At 44.7% G+C, this 15529-nt stretch overlaps 1 protein-coding gene across 1 annotated transcript in view; it reads right to left on the bottom strand.

Annotated features, from left to right (window-relative positions):
* Positions 1-14789, bottom strand: part of LOC136663827 (uncharacterized) — a 30459-nt gene extending 15670 nt beyond the window's left edge. The window contains exons 1-6 of the mRNA XM_066640789.1: positions 14648-14789; positions 10122-10472; positions 8469-8795; positions 7545-7643; positions 3660-4061; positions 1507-1824 (exon numbers count right to left, since the gene is read on the bottom strand). Coding sequence (XP_066496886.1) covers positions 1507-1824; positions 3660-4061; positions 7545-7643; positions 8469-8795; positions 10122-10472; positions 14648-14729 — 1579 coding nt within the window. The 5' untranslated portion in view covers positions 14730-14789. The remainder of the gene's footprint in view (positions 1-1506; positions 1825-3659; positions 4062-7544; positions 7644-8468; positions 8796-10121; positions 10473-14647) is intronic.
* Between the last annotated feature and the right edge of the window lie 740 nt (positions 14790-15529).

Here is a 15529-nt window from a genome sequence, read left to right as displayed (position 1 = left end):
CTGCCCACTGCCTCTGCAGGCCTCAGAATACCCGTTTCGGGGGGGGGGGAGCTACTTCCGGTTTCCAGAAGAAATGCCTTACTTCTGGTTTTTATGCCTTATAAGGCATTTGGGTCGGAGAAGCCCCCAGAGGGCATTCTGAGGCCCGGGGAGGGGGAAGACTTTTTAGACTCGACCAAGCTCAGCTCCGTTTGGGTTTGGAGGATGGAGGTCCCAAAAACTACAGGTTTGAATACCCGCAATTTTCCTTATTGAATTAGGAATTGAAATTTGTGATATTTGAATTTGGAATTGAAGCCATTTAAACTTGCATACAGACTTTGCGGCCACCCTGTATAAACACAGCAAATTAGGCAGAATTGCCTATATTTACTCATCAAACATCCCAATCTTAATTAAATTCCCGTACAATGATGCAGAGGTGCCGGCACAGCTATGCTGTATCCTGTGGGGGAATTTTGTCTGCTGGAGGTCTCCTCAGGGTAACAAGGCAAGTCCAAGTTGATCCATGCAGGTGAATCAGGCCTGTGAAAGGGATTGGGATATGGTGTGCTCTGGTACCACCAATCCTGTCCCCCACCTGGGCCTGATCCACATTCCACTGGAATGTGAAAATGCATAAGATTGGGCCATCAGGACTCCACACTGATGCAAGGAACACTGGAAACTGTCTGACAGTTGTGTTGCAATTGTGCATGGAGCACTTTGGTCATGCAGAGTCAAGCTGCCAGCTCCATAACGCCATTTCCTGCTGTGGAAGAAGAAAGGGAGGTGGGGGGCTTCCTTGGCCCTTGCTCAGTCACAGAGCCTAGGGTCAGTGGTGGCCCTAGCACTGGGCAAACGAGGCAAATGCCTGGGCACTGAGCCTGCGCAACTCTAGGACCACATGGGAAGCCTTACTGGGGCTCTGTATGTGAGCTGAAACTGTATTTCCGGTTTTCCAGATGGACAGTTTAAGACCATGGGGAAGCCTCAGAACACTTCCCCAGTCAGTCTTAGAGTCGTTCAAGGCTCTGTTGCGCTTGGTGAGTGGGGGGGGGGTGGCATCACACGGGGGGGTACCATCACAGACTGCACTGCTAACCTTCTGTATTCATCATGGAAGCACTGGAAGAAAAGGTATTGATCTTCCTTTGAGACATGTCCAGAACTTCTAATTGAACATACTTGGCATTGAAGGTATGGCATGGAAAGTCCTACCCACTAATAAGCTGTTTTTCTCAATCAAGAATGAAATACAGCACTCTACTTTAGAAAGAACCAGAAGTCAAGAAAGCAATTATGGCTATGTCTTAGAAAGGAAAAATAAATGCCAATATACAAGGAAACCAAAAGATTTCAAAGCTAGAATTGCTAGTCCTCAACAGTTCACAAAACAATGAAAATTATCTGAAATTTTTTTTTTAAAGTTAAGTCTATCTAAGCTATCCTGTCATTGACATCACAGAATAATTCATTATCACAAGAGAATTAATTATATTAAAAGGAAAATGAAATTTAGTTTACCCAGAGTATTCATCTGCCAAGCAGATTCTCTGTACAGAGTTTGTTGAAAACCTTTAAGTCTAGCTTTACAGAAGAATCTCTTTCCAATGTCTTCCGCTTTTGGGAAAAACTTTATACTGCTCATGCAGGAGAAAAGTCCATCAGGACCTTTTGTGGGATCAGTTATAAACATTTCCTCTTGAACTTGCTTATCCTCTTTCCACCAACATGTTTCAATTGCTTTAGGGAAATACTTATAAATTCTGCATGTAAGAGTCAGAGGCTCATCTGGTCTTGGCACATCTGTAGAGCACTGAACTGTGTTCAACAGTGGCTGAGCTAGAAGGTAAACCAACAAAGCACAAATATAAAAAAAGAACCATATATTGATAATAGAAATACAATAAAGAGTGCAAACCTATACATATTTACTCAGAAGTAAGTCTTAACTCTCAAAGTACACACAGAATTGCAGCCATAATTCTTGCACAATGTTGATCACATGTTAGATATAGTGTGGTGGACAGTTTTGGATATGGGTGGGAAGGCCTGAATATGAATATTTCCTTGAATATAACTGGAATAGTCACTGAAGACATTGTGCTTTTAATAGGCTGCTCATTTTGTCCACCCCTTCCCTATATCTTGTTAATTACTGCAGCTAGGGAAAGACCAAGCAGGAACATTGTAACTTTACTGGGACAGAATATTTGTCTGAGTTATAATCTGCAAACTAATCAAATCCCCATTTAGCTATGAAATTTTCTGGGCAATCTTTAGAGAGATGGACAACAAGCAAGTGTGACACAGTGGGAGATGAGGCAGTGAAACATGGGGAAGAGGAAAAGGGGCAGGTAGGGAGACAGAGATGTGGCAGGGCTGAAGGCCCTGAAGAAGAACAAGAAAAGAGGGGGTACAAGGGCAAGTGCTCAAGGTAGGAGACCAGGACAGGAAAAGGGACCAGAATCTTCTTGGTTGGGCCAGCAACAGAAAGAAAGATTTGGGGGACATATGCACTCCTCTGACCCACAATACCCAGCGACAGACAGGGTAAACAAAGGGGGCAAATCCGATTTCACCTGAAGGCACCTCCTTTTCTTGTGTATCCCCCATCCTTCTCAAACAAACAGCAAATGAGTGGCAAAGCATAAAGTGAGTGATTGAGAGCTATCCCCAGAAACATCATTCCCATGTTCATACTTGGGAATGAACAAACCCCTGAGAGGAACATAACCCCAGGAGGAAGCGAAGGGGGGTAGGGACCCACAAGGGGGTTCTTTTGTATGCCCCATCTGAGATGCAGCACATGGGGACATGCAAGAGAGTTTTCTCAGTAGTGGCCCCCTTCTTAAGGAACTCCCTCTTGTGGGAGGTTCATTCAGCTCCTTCCTGCTCACTGTTATTTATTTATTTGAAGAATTTCTATCCTGCCTTTCTCCACACTCAAGGAAACTCAAGGCAGCCACAGAGAAAACTGTTACAGACTGTTACAGAGAAGACTGTCGACATATTCATTTCAGTTGGTCTTCTCTGACTATGTGACTGTTTTCAATATCTTGGTTGCTGGCATTATGTGTATTTAGTAGCTTTAGATTTGATTATTTTTGCCTTCATGACTTTTATGAACCATTGTAGATTATTTTAAGAAGTGGAAAATTAATCTTTTTAAATAAATAAATGTTTTTGGGGATTTAAAATTCAGAGGCTTTCAAAAACATGTATATATGCCAACAGACAACATCACATAGATTAGTGGTTCTCAAACTGTGGGTCTGTGGTCCACCGGTTGGTCACAACCCAGTTTTTGGTGGGTCATTAAAGTGACAAGGAAGATAAGGCTATGTGCATCAAGGGTTAAAGAACCTGCTACTTGGGAGGAGCACTGCTGCTCCATCACCATTATAGCCAGAGAGATTTGAGAGGCTGGTAAAGAGAATTTTTTTTAAGGTGGGTCCGATGCTAGAAAGTTGACAACCACTGATACCATATATGATCATAGATGATAACTGCAATTCAGCTTTGCTTCCCCAACCATACCATTACTGCCTATGGCATGGGAAACCAGCCCCTCCTACATTCATGTAACTCCAAGCTTCTCCTGCTGGCAAAGGAAGTGCCAACAAGCTTACAGTCAAAGTAACAAATAACCAATTCGAATTGCCTTGCTTACTCACATATTACTTGAAAGGATTGTGTTTTAACAAGCAGACGATGTGGAAGGGCTTCATGTCTAATTTCAAGCAAAAGGTCAAACTCAGGCAGCTTCTTCGCATCTGGAACTACGAAGATTTTGGAGACAACCTCAAAAGTGCGCATCTTTGTTTTCAACAAAGCGTGGCTAAAGTTAAACATCATCTCCTTCTTGAGGAGAGCCAAATTTTCATCACCTTGTTCAGGATCACTTGCTGCTTTAGTATTCCAGGAGCATAGTTCCTGTTTTACATTGTTAGGATCAATTAAGAAATAAGTTATTTCTAAAGGCATTGGGCGAAAATTAGAAAACAGGCACTGCAGTTGGTTTTCTTCCGAATGCTTCAATGTCTCATTTCCAACGAAAACTATCGTTGTTGGTGGAACTGTAAGAAAAGAACAACACTTGAATTGATGCTCCAAATAGTCTGACTACAGGTTCTCAAAACATTATTCATTTGGCTCATGCCACAGCAATTTTTCCTTAACATGAACATTCTTCCCACACGTTCACCTTTCCTTCTTTTGGTAAACTACTCTGTTTATCATGTTACACTGACGGCTACCTAGTGTCACACTAAACAAAGTGCTTTGCCAAACACCGGTTCACATCTCAACAAGCACTTCTGTCATCAGGAACTCCCTCCTTGAAAAATTAGTGTTCTGCTCAGACAAGTGGTCCTTCTGCAAGCAGATTACTCCTTCTGTTCATGGAGGAAGCTTCCAAAGGTGAAAGCTCTAGTAGGGATGCTACCCACAGTCCCCATCTAGAGACCATCTCAAAAATGCATAGTGGAAATGGAAAAGGTGCAAAAGAGAGCAACTAAGATGACTACTGGGCTGGGGCACCTTCCTCATGAGGAAAGGCTACGGCGTTTGGGACCATTCAGCCTAGAAAAGAGGCACCTGAGGGGGGACATGATTGAGACATACAAAATTATGCAGGGAATGGACAGAGAGATGCTCTTTACACTCTCACATAAGACCAGAACCAGGGGACATCCACTCAAATTGAGTGTTGGGAGAGTTAGAACAGACAAAATAAAATATTTCTTTACTCAGCGTGTGGTTGGTCTGTGGAAATCCTTGCCACAGGATATGGTGATGGCATCTGGCCTGAATGCCTTTAAAAGGGGATTGGACGAGTTTCTGGAGGAAAAATCCATTACGGGTTACAAGCCATGATGTGTATGTGCAACCTCCTGATTTTAGAAATGGGTTATGTCAGAATGGCAGATGCAAGGGAGGGCACCAGGATGAGGTCTCTTGTTATCTGGTATGCTCCCTGGGGCATTTGGCGGGCCACTGTGAGATACAGGAAGGTCGACTAGATGGGCCTATGGCCTGATCCAGTGGGGCTGTTCTTATGTTATGTTCTTATGACCAGATTAAGTAGAGAAGCAGACCTATCCATACAAGGCTGCAGGCAGGGTGTTAACCTAGGGCAACTCGGTCAGTGCAGCCTGCCCATTATTTATTTATTTGTTTGTTTATAAAGTTTTTATACTGTTTGTCTAATGCTCAAAGCAGTGCACAGCACAAAATTACAAGACAAAATATTATCAATAAAAACATTAAATAAAGGCAATTAAAATAATTAAAATGATACTGTTGAAGATGTGAAGCACAATCCAAAGGGACGTGTACCGGCCCAGGAGGGTCGCAAACGTGCCATAAAGCATGTTTGCGCCTCCTCACAAGCAAGTCGCGCCAGAGCACGAAGGTGTGCCGGGACACGGAGGCTGAATCCAGCCTCCATGGCGGCTTGTGGGGCGAGCCTTGCGTCGGCAAAGCTTGGACAATGCAAGGCTCTGGAGGTGGGTGGGGAGTAGGCGGGAGGGAGGCGTTCCAGGGCAGGGGGGGGAGCAGGCAGTGGTCAGCCCCAGGGGTGAGTGAGGAGCAGGAGCAGGGCTGGGATCCAGCAGTTATGCCAGATTCCAACCCCTGTTCCTGGGGAGGTCAGAGCGGCTTCATGTTGCTCTGCTTTCCTCAGACTTGCGCCACCTCCTGAGGTGGTGCAGGTCCGAGGAAACTCATAGGTGCTAAGGTGCGTTGCCCAGGGGTAAGGGGAAAAGTTTCCCCTTTCTGCTGGCTGAGCCAATTCTGGATCCTGTGCTGGATAAGCCTCTTGGCTTGCCTGTTCCAGAGCAGGATAGGATTTCGCCCCAAAAGATGTTAAAAGAGCAGTAATATACAATTAATATAAAACTAGTATAAAACAGCAACCAAGGACCTACAGGTGCTAAATTAAAAAGAGGTCCCTAGGAGGTTCCCTTCTTAGATGCTAAGCAGAACAGAAATGTTTTTAAAGCCCAACAGAAACCATATAGAGAGGGGGCTATCCGCATATTTTTTGGGTAGTTGGTTCCAAAGACATAGTGCCAAAACAGAAAAGTCCCTCCACCTTGTCACCATCCCCTTGGCTTCAAATGGCAGCAGTATCCTAAACTGGGCCCTGCCTGACAATCAAAGAGGATGTGCAGGATTATATGAGGGAAGACAGTCCTTGAGGCATCCCTGCTATGTAGAGCTTTAAAGGTTGTAACTCTGAAATGGGCTGAGAATGGAATGGGTAGCCAGTGTAGCCGCTGAAGCAACAGCATGGCCGAGTCAGCCCATTGAGCCATGGTTACCAACCAGGGCCTGACAGACATATAGAAGTCATGAAAGTACAGGGCCCAGGGTGGCTCCCCCAACTGCCCTCCCCAAGTGACCGCTCTGTAGTGAAGAGTTGGAGAAAAAGAACAGGGTTTGAAAACAAGCTGATGCAATTTCACTGGGAAGTCATAGCTTGTAGCAGGAAAGACAAAAGAGATTAGTTAAGTGGTCTCAGCAATGGACTAGCTAAAAATGCAAATTTTGAGGATGAAAAGTGGCATGTGAAACACTGTTTTAAGCTGAGGGCATTAGGTGGCCAAGAGGTGGGATTTTTTTAAAATAAACATGTTCATAGAACTGAAAGCAATCACTGAAAGGAAGGTAACTCCTTTCTCAGCCCTGTGACATTCAGTGAAATCCTGGATATAATGATTGTTGCTTCTGGGAACATGAAGCTTAATACCTAATTAATTGGTGCTGAGAACTTCAGAATTTTGATAGTTAGATTTCTAGGGGCGCAAGCCTAACCAGGTCTACTCAGAAGTAAGTCCTATTTTGTACAATGGGGCTTACTCTCAGGAAAGTGTGGTTAGGATTGCAGCCAAGGCCAGGTTCAGTACAACACTCTCTATAACCAGATGCTGGCCATAATATCCTGCGATACTGAAACAGGAGAGGACATTACACAACCAAACAATCATCATTTCTGACATATTGGGAAACACAATCCTGGGTAGATGCAAAAAAATTGTATACTACTGGTTCTCAATTTTTGCCTAAGAAGATGCCAAGATTCAAGGTTGGGGGGAAATACTTCAGATTCCCAGAAACCGTTTTTGTTTTTTTTTTCCAGGAAGGGGAAATGATTCATTGAGATCAGATTTTTTTTTTCCCTGGACTATCTACAGCCTGGTATTTTTCCAGTATATCAGAATAAACCCTTACAAGCTTACATGAGAACTACTCCCTATCTAACTGGACAAAGGAGCACCCTTTAAGTAGCAGCTTTCTTCTACTGAACAGGGGGATGTCATGCCCTATTCATGCCAGCACAGTACCTTTTCTAGTGGCTGAGGGCTGTTGTCTCTTTTGCATCTTTTTTCAGATTGTGAGCCCTTTTGTGACAAAGAACCATCTTTTCATTTATTCTGCTATGTTAATATTTGTGAACTTTTGCTGAAAAGCAGTACAGATACATAAATATTTTTAATAATAAATACTCATTTTGATTTTACTATCATGAAAAGAGTGCAAGGTTTAAAGCCACTTACGGTTTTTAATCCACTTCATGTACACCAATATAGCCATCATACAGACAATTGCTAATACTGCAACTAGCCAAGCTATCCAGATGTTATTTCCTTGAGGTTCTATAAAGGAGAAAAAAATAAGGAAGTTCCGCTTCTCTTACTTCTCACACATTACAAAACTGCAAACTATACAGCCTTGTTGTAGCCTTTTGCTAACAGGTTATACTGTATATATCATACATTAATGCCTGTGCATCACAAAGAAACAATGGTACCAAGGATGATTCTATCACTTACTATGGAAAAAGGCTATTATTATTACCTCATAGAGACCTTCGCATCTTGTCATATCACAACTGAAGTTAGAACCCAAGACATATTCCAATCTCCTTTAATTCACAGATTAGTTATTATCAAGATGGAGTCCTTTCTTAAATTCTCATTCATTTCAATGGGACAGAGTTAAGCATATGCCTATCCCATTGAAACCAAGAGATCCCTAAAGTGCTTAACTGTCTTTAACAAACTGTGTGTAAATACCTACAAAGAACAATAGTTCTGGAATCAGAAAGCATAAAATTGATTACTAACCCATAAATATCCCATAAATTCCTTTCTACATAATTTAGCAGTAAGACAACAATAACTATCTCTTCTAGACTATAGCTTGTATTAAAAGTTTCTCTTACATTTTTATCGCATTAGGATTAGGCCCTGTCTTCTGAAATTTAAGCATCTGGACCCTTCTAATGAAAGCTGAACTGCAACAATTCAGAACACTGTGAAAGAGAAAAGGCTACGAACGCAATACCTGTCACATTCAAAGTCATTCAAATATACACATTCAAAGTATATCCTGAGACTGAAGGTATGGACCCTCCCAGTGAAAGCTGAACTGCAACAATTCAGAACACAGTGAAGGAGAAAAAGCCACAGATGTAATACCTGTTACTGTCAATGTCACACTGAAGACTTTCTCCATGGAAAATGATTTGTGTTTCACAATACAGCTATACAGGTTTCCATCATCTTGCAAAGATGGTTGCAGCTTCAATTTACTGGTGATATTAAATGTGCCATCTTCATTTACCACAGAGGCCCCTGTACAAATATCTTCTGCAGGCAAACTTTTATCCGAGGTGAGTTTAGAATTTTTTTGCCATTGAATCTCAATCAAATCAGGGTGGAATTTATTAACTGCACATGATATTGTCTTCTCCTTGTCCCTTTCTATTGTAAGTTTCTCGGGGGACAGGATGACAACAGGCTTTGCTGTGTGGAAATAAAAATGTATATTAGTCATTGCATTTAGGTGTCTTTTGGTCTTGATTTACTTAAGTTGAGAGTTGCTGATATGCTCTCTTTTTTTTCCACCAAGTAGCTTTTCCATCAAAACACATGAATGTAGTATAGGAAAGGTTTGGCAACAGTCTTGCACAAGATGACAAAATAAGCAGTAGCCTGTAGGATGCCTTAGTTGTGGGGACAAAGAACTGACAAAATGGAGCCAAGAACAAAACAAGACTGGGGCACAGATACACATAGGACCTACCCTAGAGACAGGAGGAGCTTTGAGCTGCTAGCAAAAAGAAAATAGGAAAGCAAGAGTACAGAAGGGACCACAGGGTTGTTACATGGAGAGTCACTAGACTCTGAATGGGAAGAAATTCTGCCAGTCGTAGCTTATATTGTCACAGCAGCATTCTGACCTTGCAACTCTAAGGGGGCAAAGAGGACCAAAAACCAGTGGAATGGACCTAAATTTCAAATATTGACTTGAACTAACCAACTAATTATTTGACTGCAGTCTTCCAGTAAATAAATATTTACTAGAAGGCACCCCGCAGCAGTAAGGCACTTTGTGGTAGCTAGAATGACATAGGCAGCAGTGGCAAGGCCAGAATTAGCAGGCAGTAGGCATCTGTGCTGGTTGGAGGAACCCCTGGAGCCATCAGCAATAAATTCCCCACTGAGTAGTGGGGAGGCATTCTGGGACAGGGGGAGAATGGGGGAAGGCAGGGAAAGGGAAAAGTGGGCGCAGGAGGGTGGGAAGAGGGCAGTTCAGGCCTGGGAGTGGGGTGGGGACAGCAGCAGAGGCTGGTTGCATCCAATCCCTCCTCCTGCACATGAAACCTGTACACAGGGTGACTTGGATCTATGCCAGCACTTGAGCTGGTCCAGACCTGAGTAGACCCACAGCAGCTGTTGGAGCCTGATATAGAGTAAGGGAACAAATGTTCCTTTACTCCAAAGAGACCTCCAGTTGCCTCCCTGGTTCCATGGGATACAGGATTGGGCTTACGGCACTTTTGCAATGGCAGCCTCCAGGGCAGTGCGTGGGAGAAGAGCATGTTCCAGGGTTGTATTGGGCTCTGGGGCTTTACTATATAACAACATTGTTTATAAGCAGGACCAGGGCCAGCTGGTTCTCACTTCAGAAAACAGAATGCTGAACTGATTGTCTGATCCAGACGGGTTTTTCTTATGTTTAGTGTGTCCCGTTATATCTTTTTCTGACCCATTTTTAACAAAGCGAAAAGTTGTGATTTTGAAACAGCAAATTTGCTCTCCAGAAAGGTGTATAGCAGAACCACTTACCAACTGTCTCTAAAACAGTCGTTTTATCAACTCTATCTGGGGTCACAGTCACAGAGCATATGTATGTTCCACTTTCATGCAGCTGTATTTGTGGAAGAGAAAGTGTAGCATCGCCCTTTTTTAGCTTATTTATATCTAGTTGTGCTCCATTTCTAGATGAATTATGTTCTCCAGCAACAACTGAGTATACTGTTTTTTTATCATTCCTTCCAGTGGCCTTCAGATACCAGGTCACAGCTGTTCTCTTGATATCCAGTTCAGGAGTAGTGTACCCAAAGATTTTACATGGCAGAGATGTATCATTATTCAGGAATGCCGTCACATGAGGTTCCACCGTCAAATCCAGTGTTTCTCCAAAAAGAAAAATGAATATTATTAAAAGCAGTATTTTCAAAAGTACAGACGTGTAGAAGACTATGATCATTTGACCACGGTTTTCTGAAATCAGCTTTCCAAGATTCTTCAGCAGTCATGCTTGCATGGAATAGTGGCCACCAAGGTGTGGCAGAAGGCAGTATGTGACCACAGAAGCTCCCCGGGGGAAGGAGCAGTAACATTGCTAGAGGGGATAAAAAGTTAAGTACTGTAAGCAATGCAGCCATGTAAGTGGTCCCACCACTTGCCGTTGAAGCCATTCTGGGCAGCTACAGCAATGACTGGAGATACTGGTTCAGTGAGTGTCTTCGCATTGCCACAGCTGCCCAGAATGGTTCCTACAGCAATTGGGAAGAGCTGCTTACTTAAGAGCCAGGGTGATGTTGTGGTTTGGGAGGTGGACTTAGACCTGGAAAATCCAGGTTCGCATACCCCCTCAGCCATGAAGCTTCCTGGGTGACCTAGGGCCAGTCGCTTGGGTGACCTTGGGCCACTCACTTTCTCTCAGCCTCACCTACCTCACAGGGTTGTTGTGAGGACAAAAGGAAGGGAGCAGCTGTAAAAAATAAATAATTTAGTGTGCTGCTGTGCCTGCAGTACTTACCATCCCCCCCCCAACCTACAAGACTGGGAAGGAACCCACCTCCTTACAGGCAGCCACAGCTAGTACTATATGTTATTCAATATAAGACAGTTTCCTATGTTTCAATAATAAACTAATGTTCTTAAAAATAATTTTGGAAATATGCACCTACCTTTTAACCCTATCTGAGGTTATCAAGGAGGTTTATGGCAGCAATTAAAAACATCAAGAATTTCAAATACAGAGAACAATAATCCAATAACAATAAAGAAAGCAGCAAAATTACCAACACAACAAAAAGGGGAATTACACCAAATCAGAGAAAGCAGGGAAAACAAAGAAAGAGGTTATAAGTATTACAGAGTAGAAGCCAACCTAATTTCTGAAGGGTGTTCTACACATGGGGAACACCACAAAGAAGGCCCTGGCCTTCCCTTGTGTTCCTGCCAATCAAACTTCTAACAGCGGCAGTGTTTGAAGGACAGCCCCTCCAACTGACTTTATTTCATAAACAGGGAGGTCATTCGGGTACCCTGGCTCTAATACATGTAGGGCTTGGAAGGCAAACACCAGCACCTTAAATTGCACCCAGAAATAGGCCAGCAACCAGTGCAGCTGATAAAACAGCACCTCAACTAAGGGCCAAATCCTATCCTACTTTCCAGTCCTGGTGTAGCCGTGTCAATGGGGTGTGCACTGCATCCTGTGCTAGGAGGGTAGTTATGGAGGCCTCCACAAGGTAAGGGAACATTCGTTCCCTCACCTAGGGGCTGCACTGCAGTTGCTCCAGCGCTGGAAAGTTGGATAGGATTGGGCCCTGAATCAGTTTATCTGACCTTAGCCACAACACATGTGGCCACATTCTGCACTAAGTGAGGTTTCAATGTCTTCAAGGACAGCCCTATGTCAAGTGCATTACAGTATTTGTGAAATGTGGATCCATGTTCTTATTCAGACATGAAAATTCATTGCTTGGCCTTAGAAAGCTACTTTTTTTTTACATCCCATCTATAAAATGGGAGTAACACTTTGCTTTCACACAGGATGGGTTTGAGGCTATATTAGATCAGGAGTGTCAACTATAATATCCACAAGCAGGAAGTGGTCTCTGGAAGCTCTTTATCTGGCACCTGTTATAATTGGGCTCTTCCAGAGCTGCCCTTTCAGCAGCACTGCCTTTGCTGAGGCTCTGGAAGGGTAAAGAGAAGGAGGTTTAGAAGATAAGGAATGCTACAGAGTAAGAGGTAGACAAAGGGGGGGGGGAAGAGAGGAAGATGCTGTGAGGTGCTACTTTTGCCAAGGTGTCATTTTGCAGACCACCCATCAGCTACTGAGTTGCAAAGCTTGTGGCAGAAGAGGCACTGCTGAAAGGGCTCTCTCATATCTTGAAAATATGATCATGATTTGTACATGATGTTCTGTCGCTTGTTCGGATCTGGTGTTCTACTCCGCATAAGCCTGCACTAACACATTTTGTTTATCTTTCTAAAACACTACTTTTTAAAAAATGATGAAATATATCCTTAAAAAACAGGTGGTGCGCCTTGATAATTTTTGTGCCTTGTCAGTGTGCTGTGAGATGGAAAAGTCTGAAAATCACTGCTGTAGCTGTTCTCTCTGTGCAGAAGTAAAAGGGTTGGTGCTCTTTAGCAATGGCTACTTGCCATTGGGGAAAACGCTCAGCAGCCCGGGTGCTGCTCCTTCAGTGGTCAGGAAGTGACAGAGAATGAATATGTGGGGGGAAAGACAGAAAGGAAATTGCGCAAACAGGAACACACTTCCTACAGGTACTGTATCTCAGAGGACAGGTAAGGGGTCACTGGTGTCTGGACAATACCCTACACCCTCCTACAGATATCTCAGAGGACGTGTAAGGGGTCACTGGTGTCTGAACAATACCCTGCACCCTCCAAAATCCTGCAGTTTGCATTGCACCTACATTTCAACAAATCATTTGGGATGATGCTTTCCCTAAGTCATTAGTGACAGTCATATAACAGTCCATCTATTGTTCACGTTTTTATACCACCCTTCCTCCAAGGGCTCAGGTTGGTGTACATGGTTCCTTCCCTACTTTTGTCCTTACAACCATGCTGTGAGTTGTTAGGCTAAAAGACAGTGACTGGCCAAGGTCACCCAGGAAGCTTCATGGCTGAGCAGGAATTTAAACCAGGGTCTTCCAGGTCTAAGTCCAGTGCCAGAACCACTACACCAGTGGTTCTCACACATTTCGCACTGGGACCCACTTTTTAGAATAAGAATCTGTTCAGGACCCACCGGAAGTGATGTCATGACCAGAAGTTACATCACCAAGCAGGAAAAATTTTAACAATCCTAGGCTGCAATCCTACCCACACTTACCCAGGAGTAAGTCCCATTGACTGTCATTGTTTAAAGAATACACATAGTAGCTTGTTAAAAGTACAGGTTTGTAACATTTCTCCAAATGCAGTCACATACCATCAAGTCTAATATATGAAAAATAAAATATTGAAATGAATGGGGACCCACCTGAAATTGGCTCGCGACCCACCTAGTGGGTCCCGACCCACAATTTGAGAAACACTGCACTACACTATTTTGCAGTCCTCCCAGGTGCAACTTCTCTGTTCACTTTGGTTCCCTCAGAAGTTATTAGGCCTCACTTTTGTTTTTCTGGATTCGTTTGTGTCTGTGTCACTTTTCTGCAGGCACACCGAAAAATGTCATTTTGAAAAGCAATCTTTGCATCTCTTATTTATTTTCAGACACTTTTAGGCCACTTAATGGCACAGAACTTTTGAACAAAGGGGCCTTTCTCTCATCACCCAGTTGACTGAAGCTGGGTGCCCAAGTCCACGCAGTGGCATCTAGTGGCCAAGCCGAGAACGCCCTGCGCTGACTTTAGCAGGGCGCTGACTGTATTCCGGAAAGGTGCGAGGGTGGCGACTTGGGCCAGGGAAACAAGGCTGGTGGCGGAGAGGCTGAGCACTGCACCGATCCAACCAGCTCCCTTTCAACCACACGCACACAGCGTGTCTCTAGACTGTGTTGGGGCCTCCGTGCTCAGCTTATCGTGCGCTTTCCTCCTAGCCAGAAAGCCCTCCGTCGTCTCCAACCAAGCCCCTGTCAAACCCAGCCCGTCTGTACGTCTGCCGAGCACGGAGAGGCCTTAGTTCATCTCGCCCAGTTTGCGTCTCCGCTTGGCTCTCCCACGCGGCAGTTCCGCAGTGGCAGCCCAACCCTAGGCCTGTCTACTCAGAAGTTAGTCCCATTACAGTCAATGGGACTTACTCCCAGGAAAGCGTGGATAGGATTGTAGCCTTAAAGCCCAAGCCTATGCATGTCTACTCAGAAGTAAGTCCCATTACAGTCAATGGGGCTTACTCCCAGGAAAGCTTGGATAGGATTGTAACCTTAAAGCCCACTCCTATGCATGTCTACTTGGAAGTAAGTCGCATTAGAGTCAATGGGGCTAACTCGCGGGAAAGTGTGGATAGTGTTGGGCTCTGGGCGCGCCTGCGCTTGGCTTCTGGAGCGCGTCCCGAGCCCTGTGGTTTCCAGGCGGTGCCTGGCCCCGTCTCTTTACCTGCAGGCTGCAGCGCGACTCCGAGCCACGCCAAGAGGCTGCAGAGGAAGAAGGACCGTCGCACTCCCGAGCCTCTCTCCATTGCCTGCCCGCGGGGCGTCGCTTCTGCCTGCGGAGGGAGCTGGCTCGGCCAGGAGCATCAAGCTCAGCTCCAGAAACACTTTCACTTTCGATTGCTGGGGCGAGGCAGGAAACAGCCTCATCGTAGGGCTGCGCCTCTCGAAGAAGGGAACGGCAGCGCAGGCTGGAAGAAGGGGGCTGTTTTTCTGGTGCCACAAGAGTTTTGCTTGCCCTTTGCCACTGGGCTTGGTGAGCGGTTGGGGTCGCCCTTGCCCCACTGCCACGGGAGGATCGGACCAGATGCAGGTTTAAACCTTAGCTCAACCCTTTTATTTTGCCATAAGCAGCAAAGATTCACACCAAATACAAATCACTCCTTCCCCTTCACTTCGAGTGATGCAAGATGGAAAGCCCGGTGCTAATGCTGGGATTTTCAACAGGTGTGCCATGAATGGGTCACAGGTGTGCTGCAGGCAGGGCTAAAGGAGGCAATTTGTACCCAGGGTCAGAAAGGGGGCCCAGCAGTCAAAGGAGGGGACCCAGAAAGTTCCTGGGATCTGACGTTTTCCAATCTCACCGCCTGCGCATGATGCTGGGGGCACAACCACAGACATGCAGTGGCAACTGCTGCTGCAGACCACACACACCAGGCCCAGAAATGCATCCATGACCTTCCTTAACACAGTGCCAAAGCTGGGAGTAAACTGGCCTGCTACAGTAGCTCTTTGGCTTGTGGCTCTGATAACCATAAAGAACTCATAGGGACTCATGGGTGCAGCTGCATGGCTACAGTGTCAACCTAAATGCATTGATGCTAATTTT

This window comes from Tiliqua scincoides, chromosome 1 (genome assembly GCF_035046505.1).
Source record: "Tiliqua scincoides isolate rTilSci1 chromosome 1, rTilSci1.hap2, whole genome shotgun sequence".
NCBI classification, from domain to species: Eukaryota; Metazoa; Chordata; class Lepidosauria; order Squamata; family Scincidae; genus Tiliqua; species Tiliqua scincoides.
This window is presented reverse-complemented; position numbering and strand designations above follow the sequence as displayed.